The following is a 20,210-nucleotide window of genomic DNA, read 5'->3' on the forward strand; positions in this document are numbered from 1 at the left end:
AGTAGGAATAATACTATCTTTTACATTTATTATTATTGTTTTAGAGTCATCATCATATACGTGGTGTCGTGGTGTGTTATGTTTGTCGTCATAATATATATCCTTCATAAATAGTAGTTGGGTCCGAATAATGTCCTGAGTCATTACATAGAAGTTGCATTTATACATTAAGGACCTGTTCTTTTACGTTGAAGTTCAGTTCAGTTCAACTCCTAATTTTCTTCTCTTATAAAATATTCATTTCAGTTCAGTTCAGTTCAGCTCAGTTCATTTCAGTTCAGTTCACCTGAGTTCAGTCAATGAGAACATGCCTAATTCATGACTCGATTTTCTATTACATACTCGTAATTTAATTTAATATGTTATATTGCCATTCTTTACATATTGATAGGTTTTTTAAAAAAAATATTAATTTTTTTTATTATATATATAATAATAATAATAATTTTTTTTTTAAAAAAAAACCTAAAATATACTTCGTATAATAGTCCGTTGTACACAACTTAGAGGTAAGGCATGTAGTGCTAAATATTGAGATTGCATATTTAAATCCTATCTAGATTCTAAACAACATTAACGCCATATTGAGCTACTCCAATATAATAGTGTACCATGTAAGAAGTATTAATTGGAGTACTTTAGTAATTAATTAAAGATTAAAAACATGAAAACTAATGATCCTAGTAATTGAGCCACGGTACTGCCATTCACTAGTATGTTGACCACTTGACCAACAATGGGAACAAGAACAACTTTAGGACATTGGACATTTGGACCGTCCAAAATAATACTTGTATGTCAAAAAGTGGCACAATAACTTATTAACTCCCCATAATATAATGTTAATAACGTTTATTATTTGCCTATTTGGTAAGGAGGCAGATTCTCATTCGCTATAACAAAAAAGATCAAAATAAAGTATGGAAGTGGTAGCGTACAAGCATTTTTAATTTTGGGGATTTAGTGATGATTGAATTCATGATATTATTCTACTTTAATTTCTTTAGTGGATTTTCGTCCACTTTTCTAGAATATATGCATATTGGTGATTTTTGTCTTCAATTATGTATCTAATTAAGGGTATGTTCACATTTACTTAATTTCAGTTCAGCTTCTAATTTCTCTCTCTCATCTTATAAAATATTTATTTCATCTCAGTTCAGTTCAGTTTAGCTTTAATTAGTTCAGTTCAGTTCAGCTCCAATCAGTTCAATTAAGCTCATTTCAGTAAATATGAACATGCCCTAGTTGGACATAATGATAATTGTAAAATTGATCCTTTATGTTTGTTTGATGATCGAATTACCATTATCTAACTTTGTTATAATTTAATAAAAACCTTAATTTTAAAGTAGTTTTTATATTATACTTGTCTCATACTATACTACGTCTGTTAAAGGTTATAAGGAGTACTTGAGAAAAAAATGAATATAAAGAAAGAACAATTATATAATGAAAAGATAAAAAAAAAAATATTACTAATAAATAAGGTAATAAATAGTATATTTTACACTTGTATTGTCTAGGTTCATGTAAATCATGGAGACTTATAACCAACAAAGATTAGTGATGGCCAAAACCCTTGACAACGACGATTATTACCTAATTAATCAACCAAAACAAATCCAATTGATTTACTAACAAACAAACAAAAAAAGTGTTACATGCCACACTCCACGCATTGGCAACCTTCTCATCATCAATAATGCACCTTCCATTCACATCTAATTACCTAACAGATTAAAGGGTACCCTATTCAACTAATTAGTATGAGTAGGAAATTGAAGTTGCATGGTTGAGGTTCACATGCAAGTTCATGACCATTGATTTCGTACAATGCTTAGCGTCTCTTTATTACTTGTGTATAAAAAGTTCCATTGGTGCTAGTTTTGAGTTTACTTTGACTTCGATTTACAGTGGTGTTCTAACTAGATCAATAGATCTTTGGTGGTCGAGTAGATTAGTAGTGGTTGTTATCTAAAGAAAAGATACAAAATAGTGTGTTTTTGTAAATTCATTAAAAGAAGATTAGAACAATCTTAACAAATCCCATTTTGTTTTCTTTACCGCCATTATTTTTCAAAATCATTAAAAATGATTAATGTTTTAAATAACGAAAAAGCAATAGAAATAAATTCTATAATTGGATGATTCTCCGCATAGAAGTATGCCCAAAATCTGGGACCCAAAAAAAATAAAAAAACCCAATTTCACAATTTTCTACAGTCTTGCACCCCATGAGTGTATATAAAAAGCACCTGCAAACTGCATACTTTCTTCAATTATCAAACTTCACAACATATTTGATTTTTCCCAAATCAAACAATTTATTTTAAAATCCCAAAATAAAAATAAAGAAAAAAGGCAGAAAAGAGAAAAAAAACATTCACAGCTGTGTTTCATAGACTAGTGTCTCACTCTTTTTCATACACCACTTTCTCTCTCTAAACAAGCATCGTATAAAGTGATCCCATAAAAACACAAAAGAAATTGCCAAAAGTTCACAACTTTGTGTCACTCTTGCTCTAACTTAAGCAAGAAAATTTTAATAAAATTTTTAATCAAAAATGCAGGGCATTAAAAATCCCTCATTTTTAATGTTCATGCTCTGTATTTTCTGGGCATTTTTGGTCTCAAATTTGCTATCAGTTGTAAATGCAAGTGTTGGGTATGATCATAAAGCTATCATCATTAATGGACAAAGAAGAATTCTTATTTCTGGGTCTATTCACTATCCCAGAAGTACTCCTGAGGTTAGATATTTTTCTGGGTTTTTTTTTTGTTAAAAAGTTTCTATTTTTGGTGATTTCTACATTTTGGGTATTTGTTTTTGTTGAATATCTGAAATGGGTTTGATTTAATTTCATTTTTATAATTTTTGCAGATGTGGCCAGATCTTATTCAGAAGGCTAAAGAAGGTGGGTTAGATGTAATACAAACCTATGTTTTCTGGAATGGTCATGAACCTGAACAAGGAAAGGTAAAAAAAAATAAATTACTGTAAAATTTTAACCCCCTTGTTATTAAATTAGTGTTTAACTTGGTTAAATAAAGTTGGACTCACTTTCCATTTTAGTCTCTTTAACTAAGATTTAGTATAATTGTGTGTTTTTCAGTACTACTTTGAAGATAGGTATGACTTGGTGAAATTCATCAAGTTGATTCACCAAGCTGGTCTTTATGCTCATTTAAGGATTGGACCTTATGTTTGTGCTGAGTGGAACTTTGGGTAATTTCTTGTTACCCTTTTCTGTTCTTTTTACTGTTAAAGAAAGATTTTGTCTAAGGAAGATATTTTATTCCTTCAATATTCTTCTACTATGTCTTTGGGTATTTAATTTAATTTAATTTTTCTTATTTAGGGGGTTTCCTGTTTGGCTGAAGTATGTTCCAGGCATAAATTTCAGAACAGATAATGGGCCTTTTAAGGTTAGCTAAGACTCATTGTAATTAATTGCAATGTTTGTGTTATAATTTTGATTAATTGTTTAGTAGGTTTGATTATAATATCATTACATTGTTTTTATTAAGGCTGAGATGCAAAGATTCACAGAGAAGATTGTTAACATGATGAAAGCTGAAAGATTATTTGAGACACAAGGCGGTCCAATTATACTGTCACAGGTATATACAATACATTTGTACCCATTGGTTCATTTTCATTCTGCTATCAGTTTGCTTGATTCAGGATGCTTGTGAAGAAACTGTTTGAATCGAATTCGAGCTTAACTTCTTTGTATCGAATGTTTGTGGCAGATTGAAAATGAATATGGACCAATGGAGAATGAACTTGGTGCTCCTGGAAGAGCTTACACTGATTGGGCAGCCAAAATGGCTTTGGGTTTAACTACTGGAGTCCCATGGGTCATGTGTAAGCAAGACGATGCTCCAGACCCCGTTGTAAGAGCTTTCAAAACTTTTTATAACTTTGAATGATTGTTATGTTCATATAATTAAAGAGCTTCCTAATTTAATCGTTTTCGGTGCCTCTTAAGTCTGCTGATATCGTGGTTGCTACTTCACTGTCGTAGTTGTGTCCTTGTGCTTCCTGAAAATGCTGTTATTATTTACTTCGTATGTGGCATTGCACATGGGCTTAACTCGGTTCCATCCATTATTTTATCAGTCACTAGGCTTGTTGTCTATATAATTTTGTTTTGCTGCATTGAGTATTATGACAACAAATTAATGACTCTTGTAAATTGGACCTTTCCTCGTATTGTTTATTATTCTGTCTGATCTTGATAATATGAAAGTGAGTAAAATAATACGTAGTATGAATTTGTTTTCATAGTATTGGATACTTCAATGTTCAAACTACTTTCATTTTTAATTCGTATTTATATACCCTAGTCATGATTATATAACACGCTTAGGTTGACGACAGTATCTAGGGCTAGCATGTTGACTTTTTTTTTTTTTTTTTAATATGATACATGTTACTATAGCTTAAACTGCATGTTTATTGCAGATTAACACTTGCAATGGCTTCTACTGCGATTACTTCACTCCAAACAAGGCTTATAAACCAAAAATGTGGACAGAGGCTTGGACAGGATGGTGAGATACTTGATATTTATAACACATTCAAAATGCTAATGAATAAGCTTCATAACATATATTATACAAGTACATTTTCATTTTGCTTTCAGGTATACAGAATTCGGAGGTCCAGTTCCTAAGAGACCAGCTGAGGACTTGGCATTCGCCGTTGCTAGATTCATACAGAAAGGAGGATCTTTTGTCAATTATTATATGGTGAGCTAATTTATTTTGCTGTTTACCAGCTGAAAACTTTCATATCCTTTTGTTTTCTTTGCTTATGATACAATACTTTTTATTCAGTATCATGGTGGTACAAACTTTGGCCGAACTGCGGGGGGTCCTTTTATTGCTACGAGCTATGACTATGATGCTCCTCTAGATGAATTTGGTATGCCTTTCTATTCATCTTACAGAATGTGCTCTGTTAAAATTAGACTAATTGACCTGAATGAATGGAAGAGTATATTCCCAGTAAATCAGTAATATTACTTTTTCTATGTATACGTAGAGACTAAAGGGTGTTGTGACCACAAGTATTCCCTGACTCAATCTAGCTCCAAAATAATCCTTTTTTGCAAATTGAATACTAGTATATGCTAATCAATTACGGTGACTCACGCCCTAGTAATGTTCTTTTCTGTCTAATATTGTATCTCCTTCCAATCTTGCATAATGTATATTAATATGAATTATAAGATGCAAACGCATAATAGATGTCTAGGTAATCGAGGTAGTTGTGAATGTCAACAATTGGATTTTCATGTGCTAGTCTATGCTTAAAGTTATAGGAATATGCATGCAAGCATTTAACTCTCTATAGGATAATGACATGATTTTGCTTGTTCTATTGACTGTCCTATCGAATGAATGAGTGATCAATTTTATCCTTGATACTATTAAGGGTAAGATGAGGTGCAATTACAAACAAGCACCTTTGCTTGAAATTATGGGCCTTTTCTGATGTTTTAAACCTGCTGTTAAGAGAAATTGCTAAACAGTAACTTTTCTTCATATTTTTAGGATTATTACAACAGCCAAAATGGGGTCATTTAAAGGATTTGCACAGAGCAATAAAACTTTGTGAGCCAGCTTTAGTTTCCAGTGATCCAACAGTGATCCGGTTAGGGAGCAGCCAAGAGGTTAACTTTCTAATCATCTGCTGTTCAAACTTAATAATATCCCTTTTTAGTGTAACACTTTGTAATAACTTTCCCCCTATTTATTATTCATGCAGGCTCATGAATTTAAGTCAAAATCTGGAGCTTGTGCTGCATTCCTTGCCAATTATAACGCAAAATCTTATGCAAAGGTGGCATATGGGAATAATCACTACAACTTGCCTCCTTGGTCAATAAGCATTCTTCCTGATTGCAAGAACACTGTCTTCAACACTGCAAGGGTGAGAAAAGTTTCTTTTAACTTAGGTTAGACAAAAATTGAAAGGATGGGGATGAAAAGGTTCTTCAAAAGCTATCATATTAAGATTACTGTTTACTCGCAAGTGTATTACTTGTATATGCATATCATGTCATGACATTCACCTTTATTATCTTGTTGCAGATTGGAGCACAGAGTGCACAAATGAAGTTCACTCCAGTTTATCAACACTTTTCTTGGCAATCATATAACGATGAGACAGCTTCAACTGATGATAGTGCCTTTACAATGATGGGGCTGGTGGAACAAGTTAATACCACTAGAGATATGACTGACTACTTGTGGTATATGACTGAGTAAGTACATTTGCACTCTAAACTTTATGTTTTTGTTGAAATTTCTGTAGTCAATTAATAGATATGTCTCTTACCTATGAATTATCCTGACAGTGTCAAAATTGGCCACAACGAAGGATTTTTGAAGGGTGGAAAGTCACCAGTTCTTACTGTGATGTCAGCTGGGCATGCTTTGCATGTTTACATCAATGGTCAACTAGCTGGTAAGAAACTTCTTTCATATTATATATCCGATGTCAATTACCGTAGCACATCATAAGATTATAGAATCTTATTCATGGACAGAAACATCACTAGTATGTGGAGGGTTCAATCACTCTCTATTCCTGTATGCTCTGACCATAAGTCACCATTTATGTCAGTTAATTACCATATCATATCAATATACTCCTACCATACTATTACGGCATTGTTCCAATCCTTTTAAGGAATCATGGCAGAGTAGACGGAATCATACATATGCAATATGCAGTCAGCTGTATCCAATAAACTAATACAATTGCAAGCCTTATCCACTTGTAGTGGACAGTTGATGTTTCTTAGGGTAATATGCTGAACATTCATTGTTTCCATTTTGTGGCAGGTACTGCCTATGGAAGTCTTGAAAATCCCAAGATAACCTTTAGTGAAGGTGTGAATTTGAGGCCTGGAATTAACAAAATTGCACTACTAAGCGTTGCTGTCGGGCTACCGGTGTGTTCTCTATTGCTTGTGCTCATTGGTCATAATTGTCTTACACATGCACAGAAAATATGTCGGTTACATTTATGCTTTCCATGATATAGTGTCGATATGGTTGATTAACACTCCATGTTCTGTTTTTGTGTTCAGAATGTTGGCCCACATTATGAACGATTCAATACTGGTATTCTCGGTCCTGTTTCTTTAAATGGTCTGAATGAGGGGAGGAGAGACTTGACATGGCAGAAATGGTCGTACAAGGTTAATCCTCTCGCTGTACGAGTTTACCCTTTTGTTATTTCTTTTATTTAATTTTTCTAATTCTGTGGCCTTCTATCAGATTGGAATGAAAGGTGAATCTTTGAGTCTTAATTCCCTCAATGGTGCCAACAATGTTGAGTGGGTTGAGGGCAAATTTCTTGCTCAAAAGCAACCGCTTACATGGTATAAAGTGAGTATTCAAACCTTTGACGACTTTCATGAATACTTCAGTAATGACAATACAGCATGACTGATGTTATTTTGTTTACACTCTCAGACGATTTTCAATGCTCCACCTGGTAATGAACCCCTTGCATTAGATATGGGTGGCATGGGTAAGGGTCAAGTATGGATTAACGGACAAAACATTGGGCGTTACTGGCCTGCTTATATAGCAAAAGGTTCATGCAGCGACTGTAGCTATGCAGGCTATTTTACTGAGAAGAAATGCTTAAGCTACTGTGGAGATGCTTCTCAGAGATGGTGAGTAATCCTCTTAAAACATTCAAATAATTCGTTGATTATAATGCTATGTAACTATGTTAAGACTCGTAGGATTTTTATATTTCAGGTACCATGTTCCTCGGTCTTGGCTGAAGCCAGCAGGTAATTTGATGGTAGTATTTGAAGAAATGGGCGGAGATCCAAACTGGATTTCTTTAATGAAGAAAGAAACAAGCAGTATTTGTTCTGAAATGAATGAGTGGCAACCTAACCTTGTGAACTGGCATTTGAAATCTTCTGGGAGGATAGACAAACCATTGCGGCCAAAGGCCCACCTATGGTGTACTCCTGGGCAGAAGATTTCATCGATTAAGTTTGCCAGTTTTGGGACGCCTGAAGGATCTTGTGGAAACTTCAATCAAGGAAGCTGTCATGCCCACAAGTCCTATGATATTTTTGAAAGGGTAAGGTTACACTTGAGTAGCTACTTTTTTACAAATATGCTATCTTGGCCATCTTTATCGAGCCATCATCCGAGTTAGAGAATCTTGCTTTTCTTTTGAACTTAAACAGGAATTCAAAAATTAGGAACGTTTCTTTAAATTCCAATCTTTTTTCTCCCCAAGTTATGCTGGTTTGTGACAAACCTATGAAAACATTTATCTTCACTTAACTAATATCAGTATCTTCTGTTTTTGTGACAGGAATGTATTGGTCAGGCAGGTTGTGCTATAACAGTTGAACCTGAGCTATTTGGAGGAGATCCATGTCCAAATTTTATGAAAAGACTAGCAGTCGAAGCAATTTGCAGTTGACGTGCCTAGCTAGTTGTTTTGACTTACACGAGTCAAAGGTGCAATAAAATTCTTCAATTCTTTCCATATTTAAGTTTTGATTTTGCAATCTTCCTTAATATATTGTCCTTCCATACCATCTCCATTTCAGCTTTTGACTTGAGTGAAGCTGTACAAACTCTGCGACACACATTATAGTCCAAAGCTTGTACATAAACTAGATGTTTCCTCCATTGTTGTGTGGGCTCAAAAAGGAGCGCCGATGTTAGTAAGTTGAATCAACTCCCATAAATTGAGGGAGACGATTCTAGCACATTGAGATGTTAATAGGAATCCATGTGCTATACATATGTACCATTTAGAATGTGTTGAATCCTGTTGTTCCAATTTCAAGATGAAATTCCTAGTAAGAGGCAATTTTTCATTGCTTCCATTTTGTTACTTAACGCGTTTATATCAAGTTCCATTTATGATTCTTTCTTAACCCATTGTTTCTTGTACTTTAATAACCGAAAACCCTTCGTTAATGTACAAAGTGTAATCTTGTCAAAAAATAAAAAAGATACTACTTCCTTTACATATTAGTTGCAACTTTGGGTGTTATTTGTGAGAGATAAAATATTTTCAGTAATTTTCAGTAATATCCAACTTAATTTCAGTAACTTAGATTTTGAATAACAATACATGTTATAGTGAGTGTTCCTTGTTTTTCTTTTTCCATCCCAATCACAATTCTAATTTCAAACCAAACAAAAGATTAACAGGATAAATATAATATTCCGTATTAAGGATGGTGTGATGGGATATAAATAGAGATTAAATCCCTGTTTATTCTACCAAAAATAACACATTCATATAGATTACGCCTTGCAAAAAGGAGAGGATTAATGAAGATATACAATCAAGTGCCAATTATTCTCAGCTTACATCCAACTCATACCAAACAAAGATAACATGATTATTTCCTTATTATGCACACTATCGTTAAACTAATCCAAATCTCTTACCCCATCTATATATACTACCTCAGTTACAGATTATGTGCGACGATTTGACATAAAATAGAGAGGGAAAAATGTCTAATCATTTCACATAACCTGTACGGAAGTAGTAATATGTATCCTTATTTCACCTTCTTATCCCTGCTCGTGTATATTTTCATTCCGAGTTCCCACCCTTGAAACGGCCTATCATAGATAGTAGAATAAAGAGTAGGTGAGGCATGCATGATGAAGCATGGTTTAGCAATGATCTCATCCATGTAATATTTGTGGGTGGGACCAAAATCAGATTTGGCCCAAAAAAATCTTAACGAAGCTCTTCTGTCCATTATTGGCACACGCATTAAAGCACAATATCTTTTTGAACTCTTTCAACAAGTCCTATAAATTGCCCACTTCTTTGCCTACAATTATTCAAACCTTAGCCGACACTAAAATAACATCATTTTTCTTTACAATGAGAAATTTCTCATTATTATTATGTTCACTTCTTAGTCTCCTCGCTACACTTACACTCGCTACAAAATTTGACACCGGTGGGCTAAGCAGAAAGAGCTTCCCTAAGGGCTTTGTTTTCGGTACCGCGACATCTGCGTACCAAGTTGAAGGCATGGCTCATAAGGATGGCCGTGGCCCCAGCATTTGGGATGAATTCATCAAAAAACCCGGTACGTTTATTTTCCTTGTTCGCCATTTAGTCTATTACTATCTATTTAAATTTAGTTGTCACATTAATACGTGTACATACTGACATACATACTTTGCAATTGTTATGGGTTTATTTTTTGTCGACAATGAAAGTAGTGTATCATCAATTATGAAATAACGTTGTTCGTTGTATGTGGAAATAAACAGGAATTGTGGCTAACAATGCAACAGCTGATGTTACAGTGGACCAATATCATCGGTACAAGGTCAGTTATTGCTGCATGTGAATGTTGCTCTTATTAAGTCTTGACCCCTTGCTCTTTTTGTTTTTCATGTTAATGTACGAGCCCTAATGCAATGACATCCATCGATAAATCCTAATATAATAATGTTGGCGGGATTTGATTACATGTTCAAATTACAACTTTATAAGAATTTAATCAGCTAATTTACGGAATAATTTACATCCACATGTTGTTCAACTCAGCTATCCTTAAGATTATACAAAAAGGACATCAAAAAAAATGCTGCCATAAAAAAGATTTGAGTAAGCTAAGTGTACAGTTGTTTTTTGGACCGATGTTATTCATGATGCTCATTTCTAACCACGTCATGGAGAAATGGACTTAATTACAAACATAACAAGTTAGGGAACCAATAACACGGGTGTCCATAAACAGCCAACCTTGTTATTATAAGATATTTAGATGCAAGTATAATTTTCTTGGTTTTATACTTTTATTGCATTGCTAATAATTAAGTACTTTAGTTCTAAGAAGTGTTAATTGGCTGATTGGATCCTATTTTTAAAATATGTTAATTGGTATGTACTATATATACACATCTAACACGTACATGTAACATGTTACATGTTAATGCGAAAATGTAAGTTATGTATACATGGAGTCTAAATAACAGTGGGAGTAATTTTGATAATCATTAAAATGCATATTGAGTTATTAGCAATAATTGTGGATACAATAAATTTTTAGAAACATATACTTGTATATTTAGTTGGAAACTAATGATCACATTGGTTCTATCTCCATAATTAAGTGTAATCATGATTTTATTACAATTATTATCTAAATTATCTTAATCCCTATCCTCTATGGCTCTATCCACCACGTCATATGATCATATATGGTGTTTTTATTAAATTTGAGAAAATAAAGTATGCAAATACAATCCTAAATATAGTTAATGATGGGCTAAAAAAAACATACTCGGTAACAAAACATATAAAAGATATTAATTGTTAATGATTTTATCACGCATTCCTTAATAAATAGTGTATCATATTATCAATAATATACCAAGTATCAATTAAATATAGTTAATCTTTAAAAACATTGAGTTGATTCTACTCGGTAACAAAATCTCATATGACAATTTAACGTGAAGAGGTAAACTGCGCGAAAAAGTACAAAATTAAATGAGACACTTTGAAATAATAACGGAGTAAAAGTACTGTAGTAAACACGATCCAAAAATAAGCTGTTGAAGTAAAAATATGGGCCATTGGTGTTTGCCCTTATTATTGGCATTTGTCAAAAGAAAATGCAGTCAAATTTGTATTTAATCTTTGATGTAATGTGTTGATTCTTTAAAAATTCACGTGAAAGGTTTCAAGTCTCATACTACGTATTTATTCTAGTCACTTTTGTCGCAAGTTTTTTGTAATTAAATTTTTTATCGGATTAGAACAAAAAAGGAAAACGATTTTTCTTTCATTTTTATTTGTCTACTTAATTGTGTGAGAGTGACTGTGTGAGTGTGACACTGTGAGTGCCAGTGGACCATTCTTATTATGAATCCTATTGATATCTCTACTCTGGTTACATAACTTTTATCCCTTAAAGAATTTTCGATATATTCCTATATTGTTACCAACAATGCTCTCGATTTTAAATAAGTACTAATAAGTTCATTTACACGAGTAGTCGAGTACTAACAATTCTCACGGTGCAGTGAAAAATATTTCTAGTTGATTAATGAGCCTTTAGTTTTTTTTTAAAAAAAAAACTGTAATCAAATCAGCATTTCAACTAATTAAAATATTTCTCTGTTGCGTGTAGGAAGATATCGATATAATGGCAAACCTTAACATGGATGCATACCGTTTCTCAATCTCATGGTCACGTATTTTCCCAAGTGAGTACAAAAATGTTCTATTAATCTTAATAAATAAAGTTTATTATTATTGCATTATGGAATAACTAACAATCTTTTGATTCATGATCAAACGTAGATGGTACCGGAGAAGTGAACTGGAAGGGAGTAGCATATTATAACAGCCTAATCGATTATTTGATTAAGCGAGGTACGTTTATATTATATTCGTGGCGTATCTGATCAAATATTTATCAAAAGACTAAACTAGAGTTTCATGATCTTGGTTGTATGTAGGCATAACTCCGTATGCAAATCTTTATCATTACGATCTCCCTCTTGCCCTCGAGAAGAGATACTTGGGTTTGCTTAACCGGAGAGTTGTGTATGTAACGATTTTAGTTTTAGTGTGTTCATTGTTCTGAAATAAACGGTTTAATGAGCTATAGTACAATTAAAAAAAAATGATGTTATGTTTCATTTTTGTCTTTGTACATGCAGGAAAGATTTTGCTGATTATGCAGATTTCTGTTTTAAGACTTATGGAGACAGAGTGAAGAATTGGATGACCTTCAACGAGCCTAGAGTTGTGGCCGCGCTAGGGTATGATAACGGGTTTTTTGCTCCAGGAAGATGTTCCAAAGAATATGGTAACTGTACTGAGGGGAATTCAGGTACAGAACCATATATTGCAGCTCACAATTTGATTTTATCTCATGCTGCTGCAGTTCAAAGATACCGGGAAAAATATCTAGTAAGTACTTTTGCACTTGTTAGATGGCTGGTAATGCTGGTGGTTTGGAAGCCTCAATTGTCTTATTTTGTGTTGTAGGCGAAACAGAAGGGAAGAATTGGTATTCTGCTTGATTTTGTGTGGTATGAACCGCTTACAAGAGGAAAGCAGGACAATTATGCAGCTCAAAGAGCACGCGACTTTCATATTGGATGGTAAAAACCTTTTCCTTATAGTTTTGTGCATATTAGTCCTACAAAAAGTAGCTCAATTTCGTAAAATACATGTATAGGTTTATACATCCGATTGTGTATGGAGAATATCCAAGAACAATGCAAAATATAGTAGGAGATAGGCTACCGAAATTCACACCAGAAGACGTGAAGATGGTTAAGGGGTCGATGGACTTCGTAGGAATCAACCAGTATACAGCTTATTACATGTATAATCAACTAAGCAAGCCAAAGACGCCGGGCTACCAAGAAGACTGGCATGCTGGATTTAATTGTATGATAATTGTTATAGCTATTTTTATGTTCTTTTTCTACTACTATACATATATTTTCGTTACATAATTGTTTCATGTTGGTGATTACTGCAGTTAGTAAAAATGGTGTCCAAATTGGCCCCAAGGTAATTATCTGCAACGAACTCTGTATGTGTACACAATCTATAATGCTAGGCGCGATCATATACAACAATTGTTTTTTTTTTTTTTTTTTGTAGGAAAACTCGTACTGGCTTTATGAGGTACCATGGGGTATTTATAAGGCGATTACCTACATAAAGGAGCGATATGGCAATCCCACAGTCATTTTGTCTGAGAATGGTAATAAGCCCTGTTTTTTATCTAATAAAATTGCGCTTATTTGTTTCTTGAACGTATCTTAATGTTTAAGAGAATATATATTGTACAACATTTTTTGTATAAGTTGAGAAGCAAACAACAAAATGATTACGTTTCCATATGAATTACAGGTATGGATGATCCGGGTAATGTGACTCTTCCAAAAGGATTGCACGATACGAAAAGAATTCATTACTATAGAAGCTACTTGCTTGCACTTAAAAAGGCCATCGATGAGGGAGCAAACGTTGTTGGCTATTTTGCCTGGTCATTAGTCGACAATTTCGAATGGAGATTGGGATACACTTCACGATTTGGTATAGTGTATGTTGATTACAAAGACCTTAAAAGATATCCAAAGATGTCTGCTTATTGGTTCAAGAACTTGCTTCAAAGAGGCTAGATTAACTCGAGGGTGTTGTATGATCAACCACCTCTTTTAGTACGTAAATGCTTATGCTTTGTAACGTTTTCTATTATATTTGCAAAATGTAATCAATGTTTAAGTTCAATAAAGATGTACTTCTTTATAGACCATGTATTTTGGTCCTCTTATAGCTTCATCAAATGACATCAATCATTTACCCCTCACAATTCAGACTTTTCTTACGGATAAATTTTAATTTTTGCTAATCTCTAATAATTTTTGGACCAACTATACCATTTTTCTTAGAAGTGCGTACCAAGTGTTTGGGAGATTGTACTTTGGAGAGAGTTCAACCCTAGCAACTCTCCAAATAACAACGTGGCCATTCGTCTCGAGTCGCAGGATCGGACCAGAAGAGAGTGAGGCAGCCCCAAACACTACACATGCTGCAGAAGAACTACTCTGCATCTTCACTCAAATGGTCCCATTTAATCAGCATTTTGTAGATGTTTCAATTTGGTATTTTGTTTTTCAAAAGTAGCTTCACATGTAAATTGTAGGTACATAAGTGTTGCCCTCTTCACTGTTTAAGGACCATATAGTGCATGCACAACAGCGCATTAACATTAGAATATCGAATCCAAACACTACGCATGCTGCATAACATGTCCTAACTCATACTTCAAGATAAATGAAAAAGACAATTACAAGTGTGACTTCAATAGATATTTTCATAGGAATATACTACTCCTAATATCTTAAATTTCATTTATTATGATTAGTGTTTGATAAAGACTTTTCTAGAGTATGCAGAGTTGTAGACTGTACACATTATTTTAACATGTTCTAGATTGACTTCTATGTGCATAAACAATGACTTCTATTGCCATTAGATTGAATGCTAACTTTAACCATAGACATAGACACGAAGTGTAACATGTAGCTCAATTATAGGGTAAGACTTGTGTGTATAATTTTTTTTTTTTTCCTATATTGTTGATTAAACTATTGGATCATATTATTTGGTGGCAAAAGCTATGCTTTTACTAATTTACTCCATTGTTGGTACTCTCAAGGCCGAAATCTCCAAAATTTCTCAAAAAGTGTGGATATTAGCCTTCAATTTTGGAATTTTTTTGAGTTTTTTTCACCCGGAAATAAAAATTGTTGAAATGTTTACCATGGTCCCTAATACCCTCTGGGAGTCCAATTGGCTGGGTGGACCCATCCAATTCGTCTTTAAACGACCAATTTATCGGCTTACAACTTGCACTGATTTCATTAACTCAAGCTTACCACGAACATTTATGACAACATATAGTGATCATATAGGATCCAAACGGAATAATATGACCCCGAGATGTATCCTTTAAAATCTCAATGCTTTTCTACACCGAGCCCCGAAACATTTGAAATTTCTCAAAAAGCGTGGATATTAGCCTCCAATTTTGGAATTTTGTGACTTTTTTCGCCCGGATATAAAAATTGCCGAAATATTTACCATGGTCCCAAATACCCTCCGGGAGTCCAATTGGGTGGGTGTAACCATCCAATTTGTCTTTAAAAGACCAATTTACCAGTTTACAACTTACACCTTTTTCTTTAATTCAAGCATACCACGAATATTTATGACAACAAATAATGATCATATATGGTTCCAAACGACATTATATGATCCCGAGATGTTTTCTCTAGAATTTCAAGAATTTTCGACATCGGGCCCTGAAGACTCCTAATATTCTCAAAAAGCGTGGATATAGTTTTCAATTTTTGAATTTTTTGACTTTTTTTTCGCCCGGAAATTAAAAATTGTTGAAATGTTTAGCACGGTCTCTAATACCCTCCAGGAGTCCAATTGGGTGAGTGGAACCATCCAATTTGCCTTTAAACGACCAATTTACCGGTTTATAACTTGCGCCGATTTCATTAACTCAAGCCTACCACACACAAACATTTATGACAACATATAATGATCATATATGGTTTCAAAAGGTATTTTATGACCCCAAGATGTATCCCCTAAAATTTAAAGTCTTTTCGACACCAGGCCCCGAAACATCCAAAATTTCTCAAAAAACGTGGATATTAGCCTTCAAATTTGGAATTTTTTTACTTTCCTTCGCACAGAAATAAAAATTGCCGAAATGTTTACCATGTTCCCTAATACCCTCTGGGAGTCCAATTGGGTGGGTGGAACCAACTTATTTGCCTTTAAACGGCTAATTTACCGGTTTGCAACTTGCACCGATTTTATTAACTCAAGCCTACCAAGAACATTAATGACAACATATAATGATCATTTATGGTTCCAAACGGCGTTATATGACCCCGATATGTATCCCTTAAAATCACATTTCTTTAAGACACCGGGCCCCGAAACCTTCGAAATTTCTAAAAGCATGGATATAGCCTTTAATTTTGAAATTTTTGACTTTTTTTGCACGGAAATTATAAATTGCCGAAATGTTTACCATGGTCTGTAATACCCCTCGAGAGTCCAATTAGGTGGTGGAACCATCCAATATGCCTTTAAACGACCAATTTACCAGTTTACAACTTGCACCGATTTCATTAACTCAAGCCGACCACTAACATCTATGACAACATATAATATTCATATATCGTTCCAAATGGCATTATATATATGACCCCTAGATGTAATCCCTAAATTCTCAAGACTTTGCGATATCAGGCTCCGAAACCTTCAAAATTTCTCAAAAAGCGTGGACATTAGCCATCAAATTTGGAAATTTTTGACTTTTTTTGCCAGAAAATAAAAATTGCCGAAATGTTAACCATGATACCAAATACCCTCCCGTAGTCCAATTGGGTGGGTGGAAGGTGGAACCATCTAACTTGCCTTTGAACGGCCAATTTACCGGTTTACAACTTGCATCGATTTCATTAACTCAAGCCCACCATGAACACTTATGACAACAAATAGTGATCATATATGGTTCCAAACGACATTATATGACCCCGAGATGTACTCCCTAGAATCTCAAGACTTTTCGATATCGGGCCCCGAAACCTACAAAATTTCTCAAAAAGCGTGGACATAAGCCTTTAATATTGGAATTTTTAGACTTTTTTTCGCCTGGAAATAATAATTGCCGAAATTTTTACTATGGTCCTTAATACCCTTCGGGAGTGCAATTGAGTGGCCTGGGTGGAACCATCCAATTTGCCTTTAAACGACTCATTTACCGGTTTACAACTTGCACAGATTTCATTAACTAAATCCTACCACGAACATTTATGACAACAAATAGGTGATCATATGTGGTTCCAAACGAAATTATATGACCCCGGGATGTATTGCCTAGAATCTCAAGGCTTTTCGGTACCGAGCCCCGAAACCTACAAAATTTCTCAAAATGCGTGGATAACTGGATATATGCCTTTAATATTGGAATTTTTAGACTTTTTTCGCCGGAAAGTAATAATTGCCGAAATGTTTACCATGGTCCCTAATACCCTTCGGGAGTCCAATTGGGTGGGGGGAACCATCCAATTTGCCTTTAAACGACCTACTTATCGGTTTATAACTTGCACCGATTTCATTAACTCAAGCCTACCACGAACATTTATTACAACAAATAATGATCATATATGGTTCCAAACAACATTATATGACCCTGAGATGTGTCCCCTAAAATTTCAAGACTTTTCCACACCGGGTCCCGAAACCTCCAAAATTTATCAAAAAGCGTGGATATTAGTCTTCAATTTTGGAATTTTTTGACTTTTTTTTCGCTCGGAAATAAAAATTGCCGAAATATTTTTCATGGTCCCTAATACCTTCCGGGATTCTAATTAAGTTGGTGGAACCATCCAATTCGCCTTTAACGGCTAATTTAATTACCGGTTTACAACTTGCACGGATTTCATTAACTCAAGCCTACTACGAACATTTATGACAACATATAATGATCATATAAGGTTCTAAACGACATTATATGACCTCGAGATGTATCCCTTAAAATATTAATACTATTCTACACCGAGCCCAGAACCTACAAATTTCTCTAAAATCGTGGATATTAGCGTTTAATTTTGCAAATTTTCGATTTTTTTCGCCCAAAAATAAAAATTGCCGAAATGTTTACTATGGTCCCTAATACCCTCCGGGAGCCCAATTTGGTGGGTGGAACCATCCAATTTGCCTTTAAACGACCAAATTACCGGTTTACAACTTGAACCGATTTCATTAATTCAAGCCTATCACGAACATTTATAATAACAAATAATGATCGTATACGATTCCAAACGGCATTATATGACCCCAAGATGTATCCCATATAATTTCAAGACTTTTCGACACCGGGTTCCGAAACCTCTAAAATTTCTCAAAAAGTGTGGATATTAGCCTTCAATTTTTGAACTTTTTGACTTTTTTTTCGCCGGGTAATAAAAATTGCCGAAATGTTTACCATGGTCCCTAATACCTTCCGTGAGGCCAATTGGGTGTGTGGAACCATTCAGTTTTCTTTTAAACGTCAAATTTACCGGTTTACAACTTGCGCCGATTTACCGGTTTACAACGGCCAATTTAATTAACTTACACCGAAGCCGACTTGAACCGAAATTGACCCAAACCTGTTTTAACCCGTTAAAACCTGAATTTAACCCGTCTTGTTACGAACCTGACCTGAATTCAATCCGATCCGTTCCTTACCCGACCTGATTTAACCCAACCTGTTACAAACCCTCCCGAAATCAACCGACTTGTTATTGACCTGATCCAAATTCAACCCGACTTGTTATTGACCCGAACTGTTTTTTACCATACCTATTACTTACCCAACCCAAAAATTCAACCCGATCTGTTACTAACCCGACTCGAAATTAACACGACTTGTTATTGACTCGACCTTGATTCAACTCAAATTGTTCCTGGCCTGATTTCAAATCACTTTAAATGCAATTTAGACCACCTTATTATTGTTGATCTAACCATTTTGTCTTGGGAGACCCAGTTGGTCTAGGCCAGCAAAAGAAAGGAGCATCGTCCTCAAATTTAAGAGTTAAATATAGTATATATTTGTTGTATGGATAAAGGAGATAATTATCTTCCTAAATTATAGACTATTGTTCCCTAGTATATTGCCATATATATCATAGTCAAAGGAAATAATTAGATTGATAAAAATGATAATTACCTATTTATACTTAGTTGAACCTGAATATGACCTGACTTGGAAATGACCCAACCTGATTGTAACCTGCAAATTATTGACTTAAACATAACTCGACTTGAATCCGAGAATGACCCGACTTGGAAATGACCCAACCTGATTATAATCCGCAAATTATTGACTTGAATCGAACCCGACTTGAACCCGAGAATGACCCGACTTGAAAATGACCCAACCTGATTATAATTCGCAAATTATTCATTTGAACTGAACCCGACTCAAACCCGAGAATGACTTGACTTGATTCTAACCCGCAAATTATTGACTTGAACCGAACCCGAGAATTACCCTAACTCGTTTTAACCCGTGAAAACCCGACCTATTGTTCACCTGACCCGAATGTAACCCGACCTAAACCCGATTAGAAGTATGACCCGACGTGACCCGACTCAAGCATGACCCAACCCAAACACGATCCGCATAGGTTATGGAATTAATCCAAATTAACCTGATCCGAGTTGACCCGACTCACTCTTACTCGACCCAAACCTGACCCGTTAACCCGAATTGACAGCTCTACTCTCAGGTAGTTTGAAGCATAGTTATCATTTCCATTTGGTTTTTCGTGTTTTTACTCTGTAGTTTAGTAAAGCCCAAAATTTTATTAGTAAGCCCAAATAAAAACAAAATCACTTAAAAGGCTTGAACTAGTAGCCCAAATTAAAACAAAATGACTTCAATTGTTTGAACTAGTAGCCCAAATAAAAACAGCATGACAAATTGTTTGAATAAGTAGCCCAAATAAAAATAAAAAGACTATAAAAAAAAATTGGCCCTTAAAAAATCAGACATGCTTACGGTTATAAGAGAGTAAGGGGATAGCTTTTTTATGAGAGTTTCTCCTGA

At 34.4% G+C, this 20,210-nt stretch overlaps 2 protein-coding genes across 2 annotated transcripts; both read left to right on the forward strand.

Moving 5' to 3' along the window:
• Positions 1-2,201: 2,201 nt before the first annotated feature.
• Positions 2,202-8,942, forward strand: LOC110684307 (beta-galactosidase 1-like). The gene is made up of 20 exons (XM_021860745.1): positions 2,202-2,753; positions 2,885-2,980; positions 3,117-3,229; positions 3,363-3,429; positions 3,532-3,624; positions 3,757-3,900; positions 4,472-4,560; positions 4,653-4,758; positions 4,846-4,933; positions 5,566-5,684; positions 5,780-5,944; positions 6,106-6,278; positions 6,372-6,481; positions 6,862-6,971; positions 7,110-7,220; positions 7,300-7,410; positions 7,498-7,703; positions 7,792-8,128; positions 8,369-8,517; positions 8,610-8,942. The coding sequence occupies exons 1-19, from the start codon at positions 2,568-2,570 to the stop codon at positions 8,477-8,479; spliced, it is 2,535 nt and encodes an 844-aa protein (XP_021716437.1). The 5' UTR covers positions 2,202-2,567; the 3' UTR covers positions 8,480-8,517; positions 8,610-8,942.
• An 810-nt stretch (positions 8,943-9,752) lies between these two features.
• Positions 9,753-14,390, forward strand: LOC110684308 (beta-glucosidase 44-like). Its single transcript, XM_021860746.1, has 11 exons — positions 9,753-10,127; positions 10,315-10,373; positions 12,186-12,261; positions 12,359-12,430; positions 12,517-12,604; positions 12,721-12,973; positions 13,052-13,167; positions 13,245-13,459; positions 13,554-13,585; positions 13,679-13,781; positions 13,931-14,390. The coding sequence occupies exons 1-11, from the start codon at positions 9,917-9,919 to the stop codon at positions 14,200-14,202; spliced, it is 1,497 nt and encodes a 498-aa protein (XP_021716438.1). The 5' UTR covers positions 9,753-9,916; the 3' UTR covers positions 14,203-14,390.
• The last annotated feature ends 5,820 nt before the right edge of the window (positions 14,391-20,210 follow it).

This window comes from Chenopodium quinoa, unplaced genomic scaffold, assembly GCF_001683475.1.
Source record: "Chenopodium quinoa cultivar QQ74 unplaced genomic scaffold, ASM168347v1, whole genome shotgun sequence".
Classification (NCBI taxonomy): domain Eukaryota; kingdom Viridiplantae; phylum Streptophyta; class Magnoliopsida; order Caryophyllales; family Amaranthaceae; genus Chenopodium; species Chenopodium quinoa.